This window comes from Dendrobates tinctorius, unplaced genomic scaffold, assembly GCF_039654945.1.
Source record: "Dendrobates tinctorius isolate UK_male_01 unplaced genomic scaffold, ASM3965494v1 ptg000223l, whole genome shotgun sequence".
NCBI classification, from domain to species: domain Eukaryota; kingdom Metazoa; phylum Chordata; class Amphibia; order Anura; family Dendrobatidae; genus Dendrobates; species Dendrobates tinctorius.
Window position 1 is genome coordinate 28,989,213 of NW_027361890.1, and position 27,443 is coordinate 29,016,655.

Genomic DNA, 27,443 nt, shown 5'->3' on the forward strand with positions numbered 1-27,443 from the left:
GGTTTTATTCTGCGGGTCAGTACGGTTACAGCGATACCTCATTTATGTCTTTTTTTATGTTTTGGCGCTTTTATACAATGAAAATAATTTTATATAAAAAATAATTATTTTTGCATCGCTTTATTCTGCGAGCTATAACTTTTTTATTTTTTTGCTGCTGATGCTGTATGGTGGCTCATTTTTTGCGGGACAAGATGACATTTTCTGCGGTACCATGGATATTTATATGCATCTTTTTGATCGCGCGTTATTACACTTTTTGTTCGGCGGTATGATGATAAAGCATTATTTTTTGCTTTGTTTTTTATTTTAATTTTTTAAGGGGTTTTCTAAAGGGGTTAACTAATGAGACAGTTTTATAGGGCGGGTCGTTACGGACGCGGCGATACTAAATATGTGTACTTTTGGTTTTTTTTATATTTTCAAAAAATGAATTTATTAGGGAATTTTTTTTTTTTTAACTTATTTAGCGATTTTTTTAAAATTTAAAATCTGTCACAGCCATTGAAGCAGACTTCCTCATGCCTGCGCTTTGCAGGCAGTGAGGAAGCCAGCTCCCTGCAGGCCCCCGAAGGTCCCCATCGCCATATTGGATCCGGGAACCTGCAGGGAAGGAGACCCCCGCAGCAGCGCTGCACATTGCGCTGCTGTGGGGGTCGCAGGGAAGCATGGAGGGAGCCCCCTCCCTTCTGATGCTTCCCTAAACCCCTGGTACACTGCGATCGTGTATGATCGCAGTGTGCCAGGGGTTAACGTGCCGGGGGCGGTCCGTTACCACCCCTGACACATAGTGCCGGGTGTCAGCTGTGATAATCAGCTGACACCCGGCCGCGATCAGCGGCGCTCCCCATGGGGGGGCCCCTCTGATCGCTTAGACGTACTATCCCTTCCTCGGTCATAGGGGCCCGGGTACCATGGATGGGATAGTACCTCTAATGTCGGGAAGGGGTTAATGACCAGGCCAATTTTAACAATTCTGACCACTGTCCCTTTATGAGGTTATAACTCTGGAATGCTTCAACGGATCCCACTGGTTCTGAGAATGTTTTTTCATGACATATTGTACTTCATGTTAGTAGTAAATTTTCTTCGCTATGGCTTGCGTTTATTTATGAAAAAATCGGAAATATGGCAAAAACGTTGCAAGTTTTGCAATTTTCAAACTTTTAATTTTTGTGCCCTTAAATCAGAGAGTCATATCACACAAAATAGATAATAAATAACATTTCCCACATGTCTACTTTACATTAGCTCAATTTTGGAAAGATAACTTTTTTTGTTATGACGTCATAAGGTTAAAAAGTTGATTAGTGATATCTCCTTTTTCCAACAAAATTTACAAAACCCTAACCCTAATGGAAATAAATACTTTGTTTTTATTTTATTATTTTTTTCTAACTAAGGGGGTGATAAAGGGGGGTTGATTTACTATTTTTTTATTTTGATCTTTGTGATATGGTCTTTCACAGTGATCAAAATTAACCAGTAGGAAAAATTTCCTATTGTTGTCGGGTGCCAGCAGATCTCGGCGGGCACATGTGTAGTGCGCCCGCAATTTTCTTTCTGGAAGAAGACGTCGACAGCTGGGGAACATCACCAGGTGGATGCAGGAGGGTCCATAGACACCGGAGATACCGTTGAACCCCATTTCTCTCTCCTCTGATGTGCTATAATAACACATCAGTGGAGAGAAATTAAATGGGAAATCTCCATGAATAACGGTGATCGCAACACTGGGGTCAGTAAAACCGACCCAAATTATGTGCTCCTGGGTTTCATCTACCCCCGGTAGCCGAGACCCCAGAGAATTTCTAATGCTGGGGGGCGCTATACACTTATTTATCAGCGCCGTTAAAAAGCGGCGCTGAGGAATAAATACCCTTAACTGCCACTGTTAAAAGGCGTTTGGGGCGTTGTTAAGGGGTTGTCCATTACTTCAACAATTCCTTCCCAAATACAATATTTCCCCATGTAGAATAAAACACCTCATACTCACCTCCGATGCAAGCACCGTACCAGCAATGTCAGCCCCAGGTCTCCCAGGGCTTGTGTGATGTTATTATGTCATGTGATCCCTGCAGCCAGTCAGTGGCCGCTTCTTTCTCACCACCTTTGTATGAAACTGAGATCTGGAGGGAGTCAGAGAGCAGCAGCAGCTCTCACATCTTCTGGATGTCAGTTCTGTCCGAAGGAACTGAGAATGAAGTGTCCCATTACTGATTGGCTGCAGGGATCACATGACATCACCCTCGGGAAACCTGGTGCCAATGTCACTGGAACGCTGCTGGCATTGGAGATGACTACAAAGCATTTTATTCTATTTGGGGGAATATTGCAATTGAGAAGGGATTGTCCGAGTAAAAACGGCCATGTGCAGGTAGGATGTGAATTCAATATGGCTACTGAGGTCAGATATAGTCATATAGACATATTAAATGGATATTTTATGGGAATCTGTCACCAGGATTTTGCTAACCACATCTGAGAGCAACATGATATAGAGCAACTGACTGATTCCAACGATGTGTCACTTACCAGGCTACTTGCTGTTTTTATAAAATCACTGGTCTATTTGCTGCAGATCTAGCAGTTCTCTGAATTCTGAGCTCTGTATAACCCCACCCACACCACTGATTGGCAGCTTTTGGTGCACAATGTACTTGGGCAGAAAGCTGCCAATGAAAGGTGTGGGTGGGGTTATACAGAGCTCATGAATATGGAAGACTGCATACTAGCAAATTTCCTAGTCCTATAGTGATAATCTCCTTCCGATAAGATAAAGTATAACAAGCAGGCCAGTAAGTGACACATCGCTGTAATAAGGGTCTCTGTCTCTACATCATGCTTCTCTCAAATTAGATGGAAAAACCTGATGACACATTCCCTTTAATAGGGAAAATCTGTTATGTTTCTCCATGTGGCCCATTTTAAATAGATTTTTGAGTGACGCTCAAAAATTTCACATGTGACTCAATATTAAAGTGGTTATGAAAATAACGGTATATTTTGCTAGGATCTGTTATTGATATCCAAACAATAATCACTTGAACAAAGTATTCAGGATGCTTGCAAAGTACCATGCCATTTCAGGTCTGGTTGTGCTCACTCAGTGTTTTTCACAAGCTGAATGATTGGACCAGTATAGTCAATGGCTGATCATGTCGCCAAGCAGAGCTGACCCTAGCAGAAATGGAGCGTTAGGCCGGTTTCACATTTGCGCTTTATAGCGCAGCGACGGCCTGCGCACGGCTGCCGCTAAGCCCCACCCCCTGCCGGCTCCCTGCCCGCCCCATCCGGTCATCGCCTCCTACTAGCGCACATGGACGCTTGCGATCTGCGCACCCTATCTTTAGCATAGGGTGCGCAGATCGTGCGCTGGCAGTGCGCTAGCAGGATTTTGCCGTGCGCTGTGCACTTTTGAAGGTGCACCGTGCGTGCCGAAATGCAACATGCTGCGTTCGGCGCACACGGGCGCACCTTCAAAAGTGCGCAGCGCACGGCAAAATCCTGCTAGCGCACGGCCAGCGCACGATCTGCGCACCCTATGCTAAAGATAGGGTGCGCAGATCGCAAGCGTCCATGTGCGCTAGTAGGCGGCGATGACCGGATGGGGCGGGCAGGGAGCCGGCAGGGGGCGGGGCTTAGTGGCGGCCGTGCGCAGGCCGTCGCTGCGCTATAAAGCGCAAATGTGAAACCAGCCTTACTAGTATTTGATGGTAGCATGATTGCTATGGGGTTAGCATAAATGCCTTTCAGTGCTGGGATCCTCCACTCCTACCTGAGGAAGGGCAACATCTGCATAGAGTTTGTTTGTTCTTCCCGTTTTTGGTGGGTTTCCTCACACGATCCAAAGACATACTGATAGAGAATTTACTTTTTGAGACTTTCTAGGGATAGTTTATGATTTTAGTGTTGATAAAGCACTACAGAATATGATGGTGCTACATAAGCAAGAAGAAATCTAGATGTGGGGAGCAGAGCGCACTATAGGGTGATGGAAGGAGAGTGGGTAAGTGCTTAACGCTCACTTGGTGATGTGCCTCCTATGTAGGCATGACGAAAAACAGCTGCTGCTGCTGCCCCGTGACTGGTGGATAAATGCTCCATGAAATATTGGATCCAGTTGGATGAAACACGTTAGGTGGGCTGCGCTGGTGGATTAAATCGATGCTTAACAATCATGATATTAAGATTTTTTAAATTCACAATCACAACATATTTTAACACTGTACCGGCGCCTTTATCAAGTGCAAAAGTGTCAAGTGTCAATATGTCTTTGGGAAACTGCCTAATATTTGTAAGATCTGAGAAATCCAACTGTAGAAAACCGTACATAATACCAGCATTTCAATAATACATCACAAGTAACATGCCAGGGAAAATAAACTACTTTTTGCTAGAATACTTATACAAACGTTAAAATTACAACTTTGTGAAACATCTTTATGTAGCCCACACATACGCATTATCTGTATATCATCTAGGTCAGGCAAGAATTGGCACAATGGACTATCATTTCAAGGTCTTTCGTTTGCTCTCTTCTGGATCAGCAAGGTTTTGTTTAGTAGGAAAGGCTAATCTTGACTGACATCTATTATCTCAGAATCATTAAAGCTGTATTCACATCTAACCTACTGTCAGTGGCTGCGTCAGGGCTTACATCTGAAACCCTGGAAAAATGGGAAGTGGACGTTTGCGCTATCGAGGCCATTGTCCTTAATGGTGCAAACAGAGTCACTGTGCACTTTGTCGATGATAATTTTTGGTCACAGGTGGAGCCAACTTGAGTAGGCAGATATGGCCGGAGATTTTACAGGGTTAAGACATAAGCCCCTACTCACTCTAGGCTCAAACACAATATGAACATAGCCTAAGTAAATATATTCCATGAAAACATTTTATGCTGTGTAATCATTGCCTGATGTTTGAAAAGCGCATATAGGTCCTCCAAAAATTATCCAGACACTACTACTCAAACTCCGGTTCTGGTAGATATTTGGTAAAAGCCATTAACACGACTGGTAACAGTTTATGAATATCTGATTGATCTATTAATTTAAAGTGCCTATGGGTCCAATTATGCTGCAAGATTATTGTGAAAGAGCACTCCTGGGAACATTATTTTAATTTTAAACTTGCAGTGTTAACAGGCTGTGGATCACATGAAGAATGATCACCGTTCTCGGCAGCACATCATTCTGTGTAACCATGGTTCATGCTGCTGAGAACAATGGCAGCCCATGTGCACTGAAAGATCTATTGTGGATCGTTCAATGCACATCTGAAGCGTTGTCTGCCTAAGTAAACAGGCTATTCAATGATCGCTGATCGGTAAATATTTATCGATCGGCGGTTGTTTATTGCCACAAAATCGGCATAAAAGCATGGTTAGTCTAATAGTATCAAAAGGGTTATATTTGCATAAAATATTATTACTTTGTAATATAATAATAATAATATGTATTATTATTGTTATAATTTTATAATGTGAGATTGGTGGAGGTCTGACATCCCGCAAAACCACTGATCGGCTGAAAACAGCTATGGTGGCCGCAGTATGTAAACATGCTGAACAGTGCTGCTCCTTTCAATGTGTAGCCGCTGCCTGCTACTGCAGCACAGTTTCTATTGAAAAGAAAAGCAGCTGTTCTGCAGTAGCAGGCAGCGGCCACTACACATTGAATGGAGCTGTGCTGAGCAGCTCCGCCCAACATGTTCACATCCAGCTGCTGTGCCGCCACAGCTGTTTTCAGCTAATCGTTGGGGGTGCGAAATGTCGGACCCCCACCGATGATTATTCTCTGTCTAGACAACCCCTTTAACCATAAATGGCCTTCACAAATGTCAATTTCACAAACTCACACATGCTGGGAACCCTTTCCTAAATGTGCTACTGGTTATACAGTAACAGGAACATTATTAAATATAGTAATAGAACATTATTCTTTTTCTTGTGGCAGAGAAGCATCATTGGTGTAAATTATAACTTTCCCTAGTTGACAACAAAAATTTCCTGAAAATCTGGATCATCACAAGAATTTGTGGATAAGCAAAAACTTAAGGTGCAGCCTATTTATACGCCAAGAAAAGATCTGCTTTGAAAGGGAGGTCATGTTGTGTCAGATCACCCCCACCTCATCCTCACGCCCTCACTTTTATGTGTCCATCATCGTCCTAAATTCATCCCCCATCATAACAAGATGGGATTTCCACCCGCAGTGCAGGATGTGACAGTAGGAGTTCTTATTCATTGTTTTTTCCATCCTGCTTAATCTGTTTGAAATACTGAACATTGTGTCAGGTTGGGAACCATTTTTTTAAACTGTTGATTTTTGTCTTTTATTCCCAATCTCTATTACTAAGAAAATCTTATTGTCAGATTTAAACTAACAAGACAATATCATATGTTATGAAAATATGTACGGTAATTTCAAGGCTATCAGAACTGCTAATTTGGCTAGCTTTCTCTCAGCACTTTTTAAAGAAAACCTGGCATGCGATTGATGCAGCCTAAAACACGGGCAGCATGAATCAAAGACTGGACTGCAAATAGATTTTTCTCTAAACTGCACCGGCATTTTAGAGAACATACAATTAGAAGATCTGTAACCATAAGAATAGACGAGACTAGTCCAGCACCACCCTTGGCCGGCTCCTCCCAGCACTGTTGCATGTGATTGACAGGTCTTTCCCGTAGCAAGAGACTTTTTAATCACTTTCAGGGGAGCTGGAGAAAGCCTCATCTTTTCATTTGTACCTGCCCGGACATTTAAACTATGTTTTCCTTGAAACACCAAAATATTTCAAAAAATCATATTCCTAGCTACAATTCAAGCTCTGATTCATTCTGCCGTGGTTTCGGCAACATGAATCTCGTGACAAGTTACCGTTTAAGTAGGAAATTCTAAATGTTAGAACTTGACCTTTGTAGGTCAGAATTATGACTCTTCAAATATTACAGAAATTCATCCTACAATATTGTGCTATTAAGACATGCAGATGCTTGTATGTGTGAAAAGGCAAAGCTATATTTCCTGAAGTTTTCACTTTTGTGATAGACACAGGTCTCAGCAGAAATGTTAGACTATTCCTACATTATCTGTTGGAAAAATACTGAAAATGGAAATAACGATTCAAATTAATGAACATTTCAGGAGAAGCAAAAAAAGAGGTACTGTTGATACAAACTGATAAAATATCACAATTGAGTTGACCATGTGAGATCTTGGAAAATAGTAGTCTGTACCTGTGCAAATAAGAGACAGCACAAAAGGAGATCCCTAATAGGTGAATATTGCAGTGGTGGCTACCTTGATGAAAGTTAGCTGTAATTTTGGTATTTTTGGTTCTTTACAGGACAGAGATAACTAGAGAAGAGAATACAGATAGATATAGATGTAGCACATAGTTCTTGGTAGCACAAAGCCACTTGGTAGCACATAATTCTGCCCGAACAAGTCAAGTGTAAGGCTAGTTTCACACTAGCGGTAGGAGGCACAGCGCAGGGCCGCCGCTAAGCTCTGCCCCCTGCCGCGCCTCCTCAGGTCAGCTCCTCCTATGGGTGCATGATGCTGCATGCGACCGGCGTATCCTATATTTAGTGTTGGGTACGCTGGCCGTGTGCTGGTATGTTTTTGCCGGCTCATGCGCCCTTTTTGCGCTGCGCCGACGTGTGCCAAACGCACCATGTTGCATTTTTGTGCGCTCGGCACAGCGCAAAAAGGGATCAGGTGCCGACAAAAACATACCAGCGCATGACCAGCATACCGAACGCTAAATATAGGGTATGGCGGTCGCATGCAGCGTCATGCGCCCATAGGAGGAGCTGACCGGAGGAGGCACAGCCGGGGGCAGAGCTTAGCAGCGGCCCTGCGCTGCGCCTCCTAACGCTAGTGTGAAACTAGCCTAACACATGCCAAAAAATTAGCTGCTCTGTTGGACCTTAAAGGGGAATTCCAGGTTTGGAAAACTAGTGTTCTCTGGTGCAGTTTGTATTTTTAACAAAAAAGCATGCTTTACTCACCATCTTCGGGTCTTGCGATGAGTGTCCGCTGCTCCAGGTGTCTGTTAATGTCTGCTGCACTGCAGCCAATCAGGAAGGCGGCTGGTTCTCAGCGTCTAGTGCCATCAGAGCCACTAAGCTTGCTGATTGGTTGCATCACTGTCAATGTGACAATAATGGACACTGGAAGCAGCGGCGGAGACTAAGCGCTGGAACTAGCGCTTATAGATATAGTATATCTTGACTTCAGCAAAGCATTTGACAAAGTATCTCACACAATCCTTATTGAAAAAATGACTAAGTATGGAATGGACAAGGCAACTGTTAGGTGGATTCATAACTGGCTTAATGATCGGACCCAAAGAGTGGTTGTAAATGGCTGCACATCCAGTTGGAAAATGTCTCAAGTGGGGTACCACAGGGCTCTGTCCTGGGCCCTGTATTGTTCAACATCTTTATCAACGATTTAGATGAAGGAATTGAGGGTAAACTGATTAAATTTGCAGATGGCACAAAGCTAGGAGGGATAGCTAATACTAGAGAAGAGAGAGAAAAGATTCAAAAAGATATAAATAAACTGGAGCAGTGGGCACAACTAACAGAATGGTTTTTAACAGGGAAAAATGCAAAGCACTACATCTGGGCAATAAAAATGAAAAAAGCATATACAGAATGGGAGGAATATGGATAAGCAACAGCACATGTGAAAAAGACTTGGGTATACTAATAGATCATAGACTGAATATGAGTCAACAGTGTGATGCAGCAGCAAAAAAGGCAAGTGCTATTCTAGGATGTATAAACAGAAGCATACAGTCTAGATCACGTGAAGTCATTATTTCCCTCTACTCCTCTTTGGTCAGACCTCATCTGGAATACTGTGTCCAGTTTTGGGCACCACATTTTAAAAAAGACATCAACAAACTGGAGCAAGTTCAGAAAAGAGCGACCAGAATGGTGACCGGTCTGCAAACCGTCTTATGAGGAAAGGTTGCAGGATTTGGGAATGTTTGGCTTGCAGAAGAGAAGACTGCGAGGAGACTTAATAGCTGTCTACAAATATCTCAAGGGCTGTCACATTGCAGAAGGATCATCTTTATTCTCATTTGCACAATGAAAGACTAGAAGCAATGGGATGAAACTGAATGGGAGGAGACACAGATTAGATATTAGAAAAATCTTTTTGACAGTTAGAGTGATCAATGAGTGGAACAGGCTGCCATGAGAGGTGGTGAGATTTCCTTCTATAGAAGTCTTCAAACAGAGGCTGGACAGATATCTGGGATAATTTAGCGAATCCTGCTTTTAGCAGGGGGTTGGACCTGATTAAGGAAGTGAGCAGAATACTAGTGACCTGCTGAACAATGGAGTACATGGTAGTTTTATATATAGTGCATGTAATTTTTGGAAAGCTATTGATTCCTTCAATGGAAAGTCCTATCAGGGCTCGCTCACACGAGTGTAGACATCGGACTAGTGCTTTCCAATGTATTATCGGATAGCACTCGGAGAGAACCGGATCTCACTAAGCTGACACTCTGATCAAACTTGGATCAGAGTTTCTAAGCAGAAAGAGGAGAACCACACCATTGAATCCCTCTCTGAACACCATGAAACTTAGCTTTTATTCCTAAAATTTAAAATGCATACGTGGTCATAAAATAATGTCCTTAATCTGCCTAATGTGAATTGTGAGGATAACTACCTATATTTTCAAGTGACGGCACCCCAGGGTGTCATTACTAACTGGTAGAATAGGACATAGAATGTATAGCAACATGTTTCACCACATGTTTGGCGTCATCAGGGGATGGACAGTAGCATGAATGGATCAGAGTTTGATTAGAGTATCATTAACCTAATAGATCCCATTCTCTTGCATGAGAGAATCAGCGCTCGTCCGATCGAGCCCTAAATCTAGGGATCATAGACTGTATAATTAAATAAAGAGAAGAGATATGAAGGACCTGCAGATAGGTCGATATGGAACATTTGTAACCATGATATGAGAAACATTTACCATCAATAATTATGTGTATTTTACCAGTCTGATATCGATAGCATTCAATACATTTGATTCTCTGGGGTCAAGTAAATAACATATCACCTATAAATGGAAAATAAAGGACACGCTAACAATCCTCTGTAGTCAGTATATTGGCTTTTACTTTGCGATGGTAGCATTTTGTTAGGGACGGCGGAACGCAATAAATAAATAAATAATAAAGTGCGTTCGCCCCTCGGGGTCCACCGTGCAGAAGGTGATATCACTGCTGCTGAGTAATGGCAGACGCGCTATATGGCGTTATAACGCGCACGGGTTAAACGCCACCCGATGTGCGCTGAGCGGACTCTGTTAGTTCACAGAGGTGCTGTAACAAACTTAACCCCTTAGTGACAAAGCCAAATTTTTCAAATCTGACCAGTGTCAATTTATCTGGTAATAACTCTGGAATGCTTCAACAAATCCCATACAGGAAAGATGTATATCTTTGTACTGTGTTAGCCAGTAGATAGAAAAATATTCAGGATTGAGAGTCCTCAGTAGTTGATACCTTTTAATGGCTAACTGAAAAGATGGTAATACATTGCAAGCTTTCGAGACTACTCAGGTCTCTTCATCAGGCTAGACTAATACTAATTTCTAGGCTGTATTGTGCATAAATATGTGACTTCAGATTTTGTATTAGTCTAGCCTGATGAAGAGACCTGAGTAGTCTCAAAAGCTTGCAATGTGTTACCATCTTTTCAGTTAGCCATTAAAAGGTATCAACTACTGAGGACTCTCAATCCTGAATATTTTTCAACAAATCCCAGTGATTCTGAGAATGTTTTTTCATGACACATTATTCTCTATGATAATGGTAAATTTAGGCTGATATGTTTTGTTTTTAGTTATAAAAAATATCAGAAATTTGAGAAAAATGTTAAAAAATTAGCAATTTTCAAACTTTTAATGATTATCCCTTTAATCCAGATAGTCATACCACAGCAAAACATTAATAAATAACATTCCCCACATGTCTGCTTTATGTCAGCACCATTTCTAAAATGTTATTTTATTTTATTAGCCTTTTAGGAGGTTTAAAAATGTAGCAGTCATTTTTCATTTTTTCAAGGAAATTTACAAAATTTGTTTTTTTAAGAGAGCTATCCATGTTTGAGGTGACTTTGAGGGTCATATGTATTGGAAAACGCCAAAAGTGATACCATTTTAAAAACAGCACCTCCTGACATATTGAAAACTGCAGTCAGGTAGTTTATTAACCCTTCTGATGATTTTTAGGAATTAATGCAAAGTGGCATGTCAGGAATGAAAATGTGTATTTTTACCACCTAAATGGCGCTTACTTTTGAACAGGCTACAACATCCGTCAGACTCTAAGGCCGCTATTTGCTCGTGAATTGCCATGCCAAACATCAGGACCACACAATCATGATCTCAGGGTGCCGAAGGAGATAAAGAGGGAGAAGCCACACTCTGTTAACAATTTATAAGATGTAGTCACTATTGACAGCAGCATCTGAGGGGTTAAACAGATTTGGACGGTGCAAACACTGATCGTGGCTGATGCAGAAAGTTGTCATCTACAGTGTACAGCCGACAGCTGCCGGATAGTCCCCTGTATGGGGATGCTATTCTCTTAGATCTCAGGTCCGTTAAAAGACGTATTGGCGGTCATTACGGGGTTAAACATAAACGCCGAGCCTGTTTGCCTCACAGGTCTCAGCTAAACTGCATGCGCGGTATATGGTCACAGGACACGGACCCAAGGCTGAGGTCGGTGTCCGTCTAGACCTATCGTGCGTGTGGCGTCGCTACCGCGGACGCCGGTAAGTGCTGCTGACTGTAGCGCGGCGGTAACCTCAGCCGCTATACGATAGTGCCGTGAGACGTGACACGATCGGACGCTAGTGTAGAGGTGCGGTGTGCATAGTGGCCTATGGCTTGCCACTGACTGGCACTGACTATCTCTGTAGTTGACTATCCACATGCGTAATATCAGAGGGAGGGGAATCATAATAAGTCAGTCACCAGAATCATACATCCATCACCATTCACACATCTAGCAAGTAAAGTCTATACTAGCGCATGGCCGAAAGGCCATGCGGCCGTTTTATAGCCGTGCGCTGCCAGGTCCTTCCAGATCTCTGAGATGGACCAATCAGATCAGGAGAAGGACCTGAGCACGTGACTCCCGACCTCCAATGGGAGATCGTCTCATGAGCATGCTCAGAGGAGCTGCAGAGGGCCTTAGCCTCAGGAGTAACTTGCTGCGAAGCAGTATGTGAGGCTCTGGACTCCTGCTGTGTAGCCGCAGGAATACAACGCCTAACACATTTGTAATGTAGGGTTATAATCAGATGATTGATGGCATATGATACTAGTATCTGTTTTCTTTTGGCACATAGTAAGAATTATTGTTCTAGCCCTCACAGCATATTTATGTTGATTAGAAAATGTCATAAAACTTAAAGGAAACCTATCAGCACATTTTTACATATGAGAGTAGTGGTATGGCTTTATAGGTGCTTGTACAGATATATATCTATATATATAGATATATATATATATATATATATTGTATTTTCCACTCAAATCTACCACAGAACTCATATGCAAATCAGATTGGAAGTGCACCGGAGGTGTGGAAAAAGCAGTCTAAGTGCATTAGCACACCCCCAGTGCACTTCCATGGTTTGCATATAACGTCTATCTGAGATTTCTCATGACTGGCTTGATAAGTGGTTATAGAGCCATAACGCTACTTACATATGTAAAAATATGAGCAGGTTCCCATAAACGGGGGGCATTTGGCAGGTAGTGAGTACATATAGCTGCATATCAGGTAGACTATACTGTACATGCAAGTCTTTAGGTTCCAAATTTTCCATATTATATTAATAACCGGCGCTAAAATATATTTTGTATCCAATTCCATCAAATAATATAAAAGTAGTACTGCGTAGTACAGCGAGCTTGGGGATTAATGAAGGACCATAACAAAGACATGTAGATGGATTGTTGCATTGATATGAGTTACATATTGAAGCACAATCGGATCTCTGTATTTGGCCTGTCCATTGAAAAGTTGGAAGGGGGAAGTGACAGGATACCTCCCTAGCCCCCACCCTTATTGTACAGTTATCATAGGAAGGCTGAGCGCATCTGGCCACTGATAAGGGGTTTTGTAATTGTAGGATTGACATGAAGGCCAAAAATTCTCTATGCATAGACACGTACAGCTGCATAATAAATAGACTGGGGGATTCTGAGTACACGAATTTAATAAATGTATTGTGTGGTTTGCATATCAAACGGGCATGAAGCCAAGAAAGCACAATGATTAGAGCGCAGGCAGGGGTGTAACTATAGGGGATGAGGAGACAGCAGTCATATGTAGGCCATGACATCTGACGGGGTCAAAGGGCCCCTCTGCCAAATAAGAAGACACCAGCATCATCAATAGCACATGGAAAATGACAGGGTGGGGATGAGGGTGGAGGAGGACCCACTACAGATTTAGAATTTTAACCCCGAACATTCAAAATTACACTTCTGAAGGATTGCAGATTAATTACAAACATGTAAAAGGAGTGGAAGTAAAGTATCTTGGACGTTTTGATGCAAAAAAAAAAAGTTATAATGAAAAATTTTTATAGTTTACGACACAATAGTGTAGTGTACAGTAATACAGCCCTGTTGAGGGCAGAGTAAAGTACTGCAGTGCACAGGCACCGGGAAAGGTCAGAGAGGTCCGGCACGTGCGCACTGCAGTACTTCGCTTTGCCCTCAACAGGGCAGATAAAGTACGCCTGCGTAGGAGCCATGGCAGAAGTAAGAAGGAGGACATCATCGTATGAAGATGGGAGGCGCCGGATCGGACCGCGACACCCATCGGACCGGATCGGATCCCCGGGTGAGTATAATCTAACTCATTTTTCTTATTTTTCAGGTTACATCGGGGGCTTATCCACAGCATTACAGAATGCCCCTGATGGCTGTGGCCGCAGCTTATAGGCCAAAAATGGGGTGACAGATTCCCTTTAAAGCGGACCTGTCACTGGACCTTAGTGTTTGGACTGATGCCTTCTCTATTTGTCACTATTCTATTGATTCTATAATAGTTTTTCTTTTTCTTCTCTGCTCCCTCCGTTCCTTAGTTATGCTCTCAGATGATAATAATAATGTGGATTACATTTTCCTTACAGCGAACTGGGAGTAGACCACAAAACGTTGTGGTGTGCATGGCCAAATTTTGACTTGCCAGCATCAGAGAAGAAAGAGCAAATGCCCACCCAGAATTTCTGTGGTATATGTCCAGTTGGTTGAATAAAAAATGAGCACCATTATTACAGCGGAACAAAACTTTGGGACAGAGGAGCATAGAAAAAAATGAAAAATTGTTCCAGTGAATCAGTGATGCAGTGCCAAATGGACGAGGTAGTCATTTTAAGCTAAAACATGGTCCTCCTGAGATTTCTCTCTTATGTATATTGGTCAGTTCAAAATCAGCTACATCAACATTATAAAACTCTCTAACTCCATTTTTTATTTAGTCTATGTGCACATGTTGCGGATTGTAACCATTTTTGCCCCGTTTTTTCGCACTGTGCTAGTGCTGCGTGATTTTCCGCGGCAGAATCACATCGCAGAAAAATACGCAGCATGCTCATTCTTTGTGCGGAATCACGGGGATTCCGCACACATAGGACTTCATTGATCCACTTACTTTCCGCATGTGGCTATGCCCACCATGCGCAAAGTAAGCAGATCATGTGCGGATGGTACCCACGGTCTGGAGGAGAGGAGATTCTCCTCCAGGCCCTGGGTACCATATTCCTGTTAAAAAAAAAAAGAATTAAAATTAAAAATCCCAGGCCTCAGCGATGCTCCCTGCAAGTCCCGTTCCCATCAATTCCTTGCGACAATGACCTGTGATGACGTAGCGGTGTCGCGTGATGCTACATTATCTGGGGTCATTGTCGCAAGGTATCGCTGGGAACGGGACTTGCCGGGAGCATCGTGAGGATCGTGAAGGCTGCGGGGGCCGCCGGAAGGTGAGAATATCACAATTTTTTTTTTTTTATATTTTTAACATTATATCTTTTTACTATTGATTCCGCATAGGCAGCATCAAAAGTAAAAAGTTGGTCACACTTGTCAAACACTATGTTTGACGAGTGTGACCAACCCGTCAATCAGTTTTCCAAGCGATGCTACAGATCGCTTGGAAAACGCTAGCATTCTGCAAGCTAATTACGCTTGCAAAACGCTAGTTTTTCACGGGAATTTCGCATGCGTATTTCACGTGACAGGGAGTTGCGTAATTGCTGCAGAAATTTCCACGGCAATTCCGCACGTGTGCACATAGCCTTACAGTCCAATAATCTCCCCCATTAGGCCTCTACTATTGCCAGTTGCCTTTATATATACTTAATCTTCTGTCTTCAGGAGCGCATTGCTCTTCAACCTCCTGGGGGTGGTGTACTCTTGAAGACTTCCGAAAAATTCAGGCCAGAGAGATGGATATGCTGCAAGTCTGAACTTTGCGCTCTCCAACACTGTTAGCATTGCCTCTGAAACATCAGAGAGGTGCAGGGACCCAGAAATCGTCTGGATCCAGTCACCTTCAGAGCAGTGCATGCTTTCTTGCATACGCACGCTTCTTGCCTAGGAAACCAGCCACTCTCCAACTGCAGGGATAGTCTGTAAACTAGGCAACAAGCAGTAAACTATAGAATTAAAAATAACTCTATTCTTGATAACAGATAGGATTTTTAATAAGTGGTAAAATGCAAAGTTGCTTGTTTTACAAGTAGTTTGCAACTTTGACCATTTAAGAAGCTGAGACAACCCCTTTAAGTAATTTTACCTATCAACAAGCTAGGAATGGCATCAATCTTAGAACTAATGTTGATTAGTGACTATAAAACACTTTGATAGATTCTACAGGCAAGATACCACATATAGGTATGGTATGCCATTCAGGCAACCTGAAAAACTGAAGTTTTATTCAGGTGGGGAAAAATTATGTAAAGTAAGAATGATTTAAAAAATAGAAGTGCTAATATTTTTTTTTATCAAATAACAAAATGGAAAGTGAATAAACAAAAGAGAAATCTAAATTAAATCAATACTTTTTGTGATTGCTTTCAAAGTAACATCAATTCTTGTAAGTAAACGTGTACACAGGTGTTTCAAGGAACTTGGCATGGAGGTTCCAAACATCTTGAAGAACCCACCACAGATCTTCAGTGGATGAAGACTTGCACAAATCCTTCTGTCTCTAGGTGGCCTTGTCATCACTCTGTGGGGGGCCATATCATCACTTAGAGACTTCTTGTTCTTCTTTATGCTGAAGATAGTTCTTAATCACATTGACTGTATGTTTGGGGTTTTGTTCTGTATTGATATGGAGCCAATCAGACACCTCCCTCATAGAATTATATGATAGATAAGTATCTGTATTTCCCAACATTGAGGACATTAATTCTGACATAATCCCCAACCCCATTTGCTAAAATACAGCCCAAAACAAACAAGGAATCTCCACCATGCTTCACTGTTACCTGCAAACACTCATTATAGTACCACTCTTCAGCCTTTCTCTGCGTTTTATCATTGATAAAAATTAATGATTAACACTTCTATTTTTTAAACCATTCTTACTTTGTAACATTTTTTCCATACCTGCCTATAACTTTTGCACTGAAATATAAATGTTCATCAGGAAATTCCAATAGACATTTGGATTTCCCATTTGAGCGTCAAATACTAGCCATTTTCCACATTATAGCTCTTCTTTGTAAAGAAGATTTGTAGCATAGTGTCATTCAATATACACTGCGCAAAAAAACAAAGGGAAACAATCAAATATCACATCCTAGATCTGAATGAATGAAATATTCTCATTGAATACTTTGTTCTGTACAAAGTTGAATGTGCTGATAACAAAATCACACAAAAATCATCAATGGAAATCAAATTTATTAACCAATGGAGGCCTGGATTTGGAGTCCCACACAAAATTAAAGTGGAATGTAATGTCCTTAAAACAATTCAAAATGATGCTCAGTATTGTTTGTGGCCTCCACGTGCCTGTATGACTTCCCTACAACGCCTGGGCATGCTCCTGATGAGGAGGTGGATGGTCTCCTGAGGGATCTCCTCCCAGACCTGGACTAAAGCATCTGCCAACTCCTGGACAGTCTGTGGTGCAACGTGACGTTGGTGGATGGAGGGAGACATGATGTCCCAAATGTGCTCAATCGGATTCAGGTCTGGGGAACAGGCGGGCCAGTCCATAGCTTCAATGCCTTCATCTTGCAGGAACTGCAGCCACATGAGGTCTGGCATTGTCCTGCATTAGGAGGAACCCAGGGCCATCCGCACCAGCATATGGTCTCACAAGGTGTCTGAGGATCTATTCTCGGTACCCAGTGGAAGTCAGGCTACCTCTGGCGAGCACATGGAGGGCTGTGTGGCCCTCCAAAGAAATGCCACCCCACACCATCAATCAACAATCAACAGGGAGGAGATAGGAACAAAGCAAAATTCTCTAAAATGCATGCTCGCAAACGCCAGAAGCCTGACAAACAAGATGGAAGAACTAGAAGCAGAAATATCTACAGGTAACTATGACAGAGTGGGAATAACCAAGACATGGTTAGATGAAAGCTATGACTGGGCAGTTAACTTACAGGGTTACAGTCTGTTTAGAAAGGATCGTAAAAATCGGAGTGGAGGAGGGGTTTGTCTTTATGTAAAGTCTTGTCTAAAGTCCACTTTAAGGGAAGATATTAGCGAAGGGAATGAGGATGTCGAGTCCATATGGGTCGAAATACATGGAGCGAAAAATAGTAACAAAATTGTCTTTGGGGTCTGTTACAAACCCCCAAATATAACAGAAATCATGGAAAGTTTACTACTAAGGCAGATAGATGAAGCTGCAACCCATGATGAGGTCCTTGTTAAGGGGGACTTTAACTACCCGGATATTAACTGGGAAACAGAGACCTGCTAAACCCATAAAGGCAACAGGTTTCTGCTAATACCAAGAATAATTATCTTTCACAATTGGTGCAGAATCCAAGCAGAGGAGCAGCACTTTTAGACCTAATGCTATCTAACAGACCTGACAGAATAACAAATCTGCAGGTTGTTGGGCATCTAGGAAATAGCGCCCACAATATTGTACAGTTTCACTTGTCTTTCGCTAGGGGGACATGTCAGAGAGTCACAAAAACTCTGAACTTTAGGAAGGCAAAGTTTGACCAGCTTAGAGATGCCCTTAATCTGGTTGACTGGGACAATGTCCTCAGAAATAAGAATACAGAAAATAAATGGGAAATGTTTAAGAACATCCTTAATAGGCACTGTAAGCGGTTTATACCTTGTGGGAATAAAAGGACAAGAAGTAAGAAAAACCCAATGAGGCTAAACAAAAAAGTAAGAGGGGCAATTAACAGTAAAAAGAAAGCATTTAAACTACTGAAGCAGGATGGCACCGTTGAATCTCTAAAAAACTATAAGGAGAAAAATTCTTTATCAAAAAAAAATAAATAAAGCTGCCAAAAAGGAAACAGAGAAGCACATTGCTAAGGAGAGTAAAACTAATCCCAAGCTGTTCTTCAACTATATCAATAGTAAAAGAATCAAAAGTGAAAGTGTAGGCCCATTAAAAAATTCTGAGGAAAGTATGGTTGTAGATGATGAGGAAAAAGCTAATATATTAAACACCTTCTTCTCCACGGTATTCACGCTGGAAAATGAAATGCTAGATGAAATGCCGAGAGACAAAGAAAACCCTATATTAAGGGTCACCAATCTAACCCAAGAAGAGGTGCAAAACGGGCTAAATAAGATTAAAATAGATAAATCTCCGGGTCCGGATGGCATACACCCACGAGTACTAAGAGAACTAAGTAATGTAATAGACAAACCATTATTTCTTATATTTAGAGACTCTATAGTGACGGGGTCTGTTCCACAGGACTGGTGCATAGCAAATGTGGTACCAATATTCAAAAAGGGCTCTAAAAGTGAACCTGGAAATTATAGGCCAGTAAGTCTAACCTCTATTGTTGGTAAAATATTTGAAGGGTTTCTGAGGGATGTTATTCTGGATTATCTTAATGAGAATAACTGTTTAACGCCATATCAGCATGGGTTTATAAGGAATCGCTACTGTCAAACCAATCTAAACAGTTTTTATGAAGAGGTAAGCTATAGACTGGCCCAAGGTGAGTCATTGGATGTGGTATATCTTGATTTTTCCAAAGCGTTTGATACCGTGCCACACAAGAGGTTGGTACACAAAATGAGAATGCTGGGTCTGGGGGAAAATGTGTGGAAATGAGTAAGTAACTGGCTTAGTTACAGAAAGCAGAGGGTGGTTATAAATGGTATATTCTCTAACTGGGTCGCTGTGACCAGTGGGGTACCGCAGGGGTCGGTGTTGGGACCTATTTTCTTCGACATATTTATTAAAGATCTGGTAGAAGGTTTGCACAGTAAAATATCGATATTTGCAGATGATACAAAACTATGTAAAGCAGTCAATAAAAGAGAAGATAGTATTCTGCTACAGATGGATCTGGATAAGTTGGGAACTTGGGCCGAAAGGTGGCAGATGCAGTTTAACAATGATAAATGTAAGGTTATACACATGGGAAGAAGGAATCAATATCACCATTACACACTGAACGGTAAACCACTGGGTAAATCTGACATGGAGAAGGACTTGGGGTTCCTAGTTAATGATAAACTTACCTGGAGCAGCAGGTGCCAGGCAGCGGCTGCCAAGGCAAACAGGATCATGGGGTGCATTAAAAGAGGTCTGGATACACATGATGAGAGCATTATACTGCCTCTGTACAAATCTCTGGTTAGACCGCACATGGAGTACTGTGTACAGTTTTGGGCACCGGTGCTCAGGAAGGATATAATGGAACTAGAGCGGGTACAAAGGAGGGCAACAAAATTAATAAAGGAGATGGGGGAACTACAATACCCAGAGAGATTAGCAAAATTAGGATTATTTAGTCTAGAAAAAAGACGACTGAGGGGCAATCTAATAACCATGTATAAGTATATAAGGGGACAATACAAATATCTCTCCGAGGATCTGTTTATACCAAGGAAGGTGACGGTCACAAGGGGGCATTCTCTGCATCTGGAGGAGAGAATGTTTTTCCACCAACATAGAAGAGGATTCTTTACAGTTAGGGCAGTGAGAATCTGGAATTCCCTGCCTGAGGAGGTGGTGATGGCGAACTCAGTCGAAGGGTTCAATAGAGGCCTGGATGTCTTCCTGGAGCGTAACAATGTTGTATCTTACAGTTATTGTTAGGTTCTTTAGAAGGACCCAGATCTGGGGATTTATTCTGACAGAATTTTATAGGCTGAACTGGATGGACTTTTTTCGGCCTTACCAACTATATTACTATGTTACTATGTTACCATTACTGACCCACTGCCAAACCGGTCATGCTGAAGGATGTTGTAGGCAGCAGATCGCTCTCCACGGCGTCTCCAGACTCTGTCACGTCTGGCACATGTGCTCAGTGTGAACCTGCTTTTATCTGTGAAGAGCACAGGGTGCCAGTGGCGAATTTGCCAATCCTGGTGTTCTGTGGCAAATGCCAAGTGTCCTGCATGGTGTTGGGCTGTGAGCAGAACCCCCATCTGTGGACGTCAGACACTCAGACCATCCTCATGGAGTCATTTTCTAACCATTTGTGCAGACACATGCACAATTGTGGCCTGCTGGAAGTCATTTTGCAGGGCTCTAGCAGTGCTCTTCCTGTTCCTCCAGGCACAAAGGCAGAGGTAGCGGTCCTGCTGCTGGGTTGTTGCCCTCCTATGGCCCCCTCCACGTCTCCTTGTGTACTGGTCTGTCTCCTGGTAGCGCCTCCAGCCTCTGGACACTATGCTAACAGACACAGCAAAGCTTGCCACAGCTCGCATTGATGTGCCATCCTGGATGAGCTGTACTACCTGAGCCACATGTGTGTGTTGTATAGTCCGTCTCATGCTACCACGAGTGTGAAAGCACAACCAGCATTCAAAAGTGACCAAAACATCAGCCAGAAAGCATTGGTACTGAGATGTGGTCTGTGGTCCCCACCTTCAGAACCACTCCTTTATTGAGTGTGTCTTGATAATTGCCAATAATTTCCATCTGTTGTCTATTCCATTTGCACAACAGCATGTGAAATTGATTGTCAGTGTTGCTTCCTAAGGGGACAGTTTGATTTCACAGAAGTTTGATTTACTTGGAGTTATATTCTGTTGTTTAAGTGTTCCCTTTATTTTTTTGAGCAGTGTATATAAATGTACAAATATTCAAGACATTGTGGCCTCAACTGTAGCCACGTATGTCCACTTTTGCTCCTCTCAGAGTGTAGCAGGATAAGTGCTGTATTCAGGTCTCTCTGATAGTCCCTTAGACTTTGAAATATGCAGCACCACTCCATTCGATGGGATAATCAGGACACACGTTCTGGCAATCCATGGATATCCCAGACATAGGACCCCGAAATACATGCCATTGTCTCATGAATATACATACGGAATAACGTGGAGCACCTAAGATTCAGTGCAAAATCTGTAAAAGGTTCCCCTTTTAGCTTCTGATGGCAGTGTTTTTGGCTCCACTGCTACCTCTCTAGTGCCTATAGATACACCCCTGAGTATCGGAATTTCTGCTTGTTTGACAACTTGAAACTTATTGATGGAAATCAACATCAAACTAGTAGGTACTGTAGTTGTCTAGAGCAGATGCTTCTGAAATAACAGCGTAACTATTGTGAATTGTCAGGAGAGCTTATCCTTTTGTTAGATTAAGAGGTATCATTAGGTAATGTTATTGATTTTTCCACATAGTTTCCAGATCATGTAGTTCAAGTAAGGTATGAATTGTTCTTTCTGCTTTAGTTTTGATGCTTGCTTGCAAGTGATACATTTAGATTCATTTCAATGCAGCATCAGTATTTCAGTTGGCCATCCTATCAACCATAGTACAGTCTCTGTGAAGAGTAAATTAATAAAACATGTCCAAATATTAAGACGCAGTGGGGGATAATTAAAACTATATGGCTATTCCTCAAGGTCAGTAATTTATGATCCTCATTACAAAAATGTATATGCAGAAACTACATTTCAAAATTATGGAATTACGATATGTTAATCACAGGTTCAATAGACATGTTAATGATATGCAAATTATGAAAAAATGGAAACAAAATTTTCAAAACATCTCAATTTATTCAGTATCAAGTATGAGAGAGAAATACATACACTTACACACCTTGGCTGCCATCAATGAGCCAATGAGATTATTAATGGTTGTCTGAGAAATGTTCTGTAACTCTGAATGTACTTGGGCATGCAAATCTTTGCAATTGCTGACCAACAATATCCCATCCCAGATATGCTCACTGGGAGACAAGTCTGGAGATGAGCAGGCCCTAGTACAACATTTTGGCCATGCATGCTGCTAACAGTAGCACAAGTTAAATGAAGTTTGGAGTTAAGTTGAAAAACTGTTCCTGGGACACTTTGGAGAAATAGTTGAACCAGCTGTTTGACAACCAAATCTATTTAATGCTGAACTTTCAGTGTACCTGGAATGAAGGCTAGAGAAGTCCAGCAGCTGTACATTATGTCATCCACACCATAATTCCGTGAGTGGGACCAGTGTGAAAATCTGTTGTTGTTTTGAAAAACAGCTCGTAGACCACTTGGGAGAAATGTATGTACTACTGGTTCCACAAATAATCCATCCTGTACTGCAAGTGAATTTGAACATCACAAACCAAGCCTGAGACTTAATATAGTGTCTACACAGGCCATAATAAGACGTTTGCTTGACATTGGGCTACGAGCCAGACATCCAGCTACCAGGTGTTCCCATCATGGTGCAGAACAAGACAGCAAAAGAGGCTGGAATGGAAATCTATCCTCATCAGTGAAGATTTCAACTTTTGTCTTGGATGCAATGATAGCTGGAAATTGGCTTGGAGACCACGTTGGCAGCACCATGAAGTGGTTTTCATAAGAGAATGTTACACTGGTCTTACTCATCAGATTATGGTGTGTCGTGGCATGATGTAAGGTAGCTCACATCTGGTACTACATTGGTCAACAATTGTAAACGGAGCTACCAGCAATGGACCTGATGATTTGCATACCCAAGTTAATTCTGTGTGGCAACACATTTCTCAGAAAATGAATAATTACCTCACTGATAGCAACCAAGGCATCTGAGTATGTGTATTTCTGTGCAAGACACTCATTCTAGATACTGATAAAATTGAGATGTGTTTAAAATTTTGTATCAATTTGTTCATCATTAACATATGATAAACACGTCTATCGATTTCCAAACTTTACAACTATTGCTTTTTGCTGTTGCAATTTCATTGTTGAGGCGTGTATTTAATAGCAGACAATCAGTTGACAGGTCCACTATAAGAAGCAAGGTACTGGCAGATCCAGTTCTGTTCCTCTCCAGCTCTAATGACATGCCTGAAATGGGAAACGCTGCTAAGGCCCATGACCATGAGAAATCGGTGGGACTTTGATAACAGAAGTAAATTACTACATTTTACAAAATTACATCAAAACACATCTAAAGAACCTCTCTAATCTTTATCATTGCTTTAGAGTCTAGTTAAAGGGGACCTGTTATGCCCCGAAACGCTATGAACCTGCAGATGTGGGATTAACCTGCAAATTAATAGCATTCCAAAACTGCCCAGTTGCTGCACTAAGAGCCTCGCTGCCGGGAAGAAATTAACTTTATTCCTCCCAGCAGCCTCAGGCTTTCAGTTATAGAGGTGCAGCTTCAGACACCGCTCAGTACATAGTGACCGGCAGCTATAACCACGCCCTGGCACAAACTGACAGCCGTTTCTGTATTGATGCTGTACTGAGCGAGCTGTCCATCAGTGGCAGGGTTGTGGCTAAAGCCGCTGCTCACTATGTAATGAGCAGTGACCCAAGTCGCGCCTCTACGACTGAAAGCTCGAGGCTGCTGGGAGGACTAAATTTCAGTTTCTCTCGATAGTTGGGCTTTCAGTACAGCGGCCAGGCAGCTTTGAAATGCTATTGACCTGCAAATTATCCCAATATCTGCAGGTTAATAGTGTTTTGGGACTTGACAGATTCCCTTTAAGACTTGATTAATTTCATTGCTGCCATCTGATGTCGGCTCAGAGAGATGAGTGGGATTATGGGCAGGGGAAGGAGTGAACATTCATTTACATATGCACAGATATATATTGTCCAGGGATTACAGTAACATAACGGCAACGTACAGCAATAAAAGTTACATGTCCTGAAAGGGATGCTCAAGCCCCACTTCAGGATACTATTAGTATGGTACACAAAAATGACCTGACAGATTCCTTTTAATAAAAACTTTGCTGGATGACAAAAGGACTTGTTCTCCTGATATCCTGAAAAATGAGGCTATGGTAATGTGATCAATCATTGATTGCAGGAGTGAGGTGCTCTCCATAAAGGTGCTCTCTCTGTTACATGTGATTGGCGGCTATAAGCACCACAAAGAGTAGAGCGAGGACCTGCCGTTCCTTGTCACAGGAGTATTGGGGATTTTAATGGATGAAAATACAGTATGATAGTTTGATATTTTTATCCATACAAGGCTTTTCAGATTGTTGGGAGACCTCTTTAGCATTCTCATTTGAAGCAAGACCTATTTTCTGGAGCATTCAACGTTTTTACCAGCGCTCATGCCAAAGTGATGAGCGAGCCTTGAAAATATGTTAGTTTTCCCCCTATATAAGCTCAATCAACAAGATTGCTATTCAATATGCCATTACATTGATCAATAGTGTTACTTATACCAATGTGAAGGTCCTGTGAACTATTAGATAGAGCACACTGTATAGACTATATATGTGTTGTTCTGCAATATGTTGATTAACCCCTAATTTCTGCATATGGACGTCTTGTTGTCATTGCATAATAGGTTTTCCAACAACTCACTATGTCGACCTAAAATCTGCTCAATCCATAATATAAAAGTTTTTTTATTGCATTTGGCCTTATGTTTCTCTTTTTGTCCTGGAAGTAGATTTGCTGATGTTGGATTTTTGTTAACTGTTTCCTTACTGTTTTGGTGAATGAATAGGAGTATAGAACCGAGGGCTACATCTGGGTGTAGGATGTGGTTACCCTTTGTCAGCAGAAAAGAAACAAAGTGAAAATGTTATTGAGTCCATTGCCTTGTGGCAGCTATAAAGTTCAGGTCTACCGGTAGCAAAGTAGTTAAGTCACATTTCTTCTGATCCATAATCCCTCAGTAATTAAAAGAAATGGAAGTGCTTACTATGAATTGTTACAGAAGGCGAGTGCCCTGCTGCTTCTTACAGTTCTGACAGAGGAATTTTCTGCTAGAGAGTTTAGGTAACGCGGGATATACCCTTAAACCTATCCAGCAACACACTTCTAACAGTACACTTCAAAGAGGTAGGCCCCCTATGACAACCCCTTAAGTTTCATCGGCAATCCAATGATCATTGTAGGTCCAGCTTCTGATCAGCTAAGTATAATCCGCCAGCCATACTTTTCCCTGAGAATGAATATTCATCCATTTCAAAAATAGACACCCAAGTCGATGAGAATTTGTCTTGTAGAGGAGTCGTCCCTTTACATACATTTCTTCCTTAACTACGTAGAACTGTGTGGATATGTGTGGATATGTGCGCAAAAATAATAAGTAAACCAAAGTTCTTAATGAGTAACATTGTCCCAGTGGGACTATTTAACATAAGGGTCTATGACTTGAGGTTTGTCTAATGCCCATGGGATCTTTACTTCTCTCTTCCTAAGGGTCATTTGGCACTAGAGAAGACTTTGGGGTCACTATCAAATCTTCTCGTAATTAAGTGAGGCTTGAGAAAAAACAGATCTGCTTATTACTAGATTTTACTAACTATTTTCAAGTACTGATCCGCAATAATATGATATTTTCCTATTTATTCTCCAAATGAAATAGTCTTGGAGTTTTGTACCAGAAACTTTGTTAATGACATGAACATATGATCTGATGAATGCTACATAGCTCCATAATGTATGGCTTTGTGCACTGTTGGATAGTCCTTGTGCTGATGTGCATGAGTCCTTAAAGCAAATTAGAACCCTTTAACTAAGTGACCTACAGAATTTTATTTATTTATTTTCAAGTGTATATCTTTTACAGCAATGTATTGAGTTCTGCTATGATGCCATGGAAAACTTGTTTCAATTATTGCTAAATAGTCCCTTTGCACATGGGAGACTTAAAGTCACATGTCTGTTCATGACCAATTGTATATGTACCAATATTTATAGTGAGCTAATTTCACAAATTAGTTTCCTAAATATTATTAAAAATTAAAAATTCAAGTGTATATAGGTACAAATAAAATCTATATGAGTAGAACTTATGGGTAAACTATCTTCCATAGTCTATCATTTTATTTGGGACATTTACAAGCTTTAAGTTACATTCTAGAACTTGATACGTAGACCAATAACCCAGCTGGGAAGGATTATTACATAAAACAAGTGATTTTTGGAAATACAAAGTCTATAAGCCAAAGTGGATGGCGTTATGGATAAATTGATGGAGATTCATTATTAGTGTAAAAGCTAGACTAATGGTGAAGTTGGCGTGAACCTTGCCTATGTATACAGCAACGATATTCTTCTGTTTCTAATTATGAGTCAGTTCTTATGTTTGTATATTACCACATGTTTATTAATAGAAATGTCATAAAAATTGAATTTTGATTTTCTATTATTCTTAGCACTGAAGAGGTCGTTTGAGGTCGAGGAGGTCGACCAATCTCCGAACCCCTCTATCCCACCACGCAGAACCCCAAACCCACTGCTGAGAGGTGCAGCTGCACAGAAATTCCAAGACTCTAGTGCTAGAAATGAACCACCATTGAGACAAGGAGATGTTGCTGGCCAGAGATCCCCTAAATCATTACTAAGACGTATAGAGTTGTCTGGATCCCGGCACCCAGAACCTATGTCAAGACGAACAGAGATTTCCATTGACATCTCATCCAAACAAGTGGAAAATTCTGCTCCAGCAGTGTCAAGGTTTGGTTTGAAGAGAGCTGAACTGTCTGGGCATAAACCTCCGGAACCCATACCAAGAAGAGCAGAGATTTCTCTGGGAAAACCTCATGATCTCCGTGGAGAGTCTCCTACTTCAAAAATACCCGAACTGATCCAAAGAAAAGTAGAAGAAACCAATGCCAAACGAATTGAGATACAGGTGCCTAAATCTCCAGAAGTTCTTCCAGTCAAGCAAGTTGAAAACTCCATTCCAACATCCACAGCGCTTCACAACCAACAAGAACCCAAACCACAACATGTCCAGATAGAAGTTCAACAAAGGACCCCTGAGAGTAA

General features: G+C 41.6%; 1 protein-coding gene across 3 annotated transcripts in view; it reads left to right on the top strand.

The window, feature by feature from the left end:
• SEPTIN9 (septin 9) overlaps positions 1–27,443 on the top strand; it is a 452,544-nt gene that overhangs the window by 253,909 nt on the left and 171,192 nt on the right. For all 3 annotated transcript variants that reach the window (XM_073555419.1, XM_073555421.1, XM_073555420.1), the window contains one exon: positions 26,828–27,439. In XM_073555419.1, the coding sequence (XP_073411520.1) occupies positions 26,828–27,439 (612 nt within the window). The remainder of the gene's footprint in view (positions 1–26,827; positions 27,440–27,443) is intronic.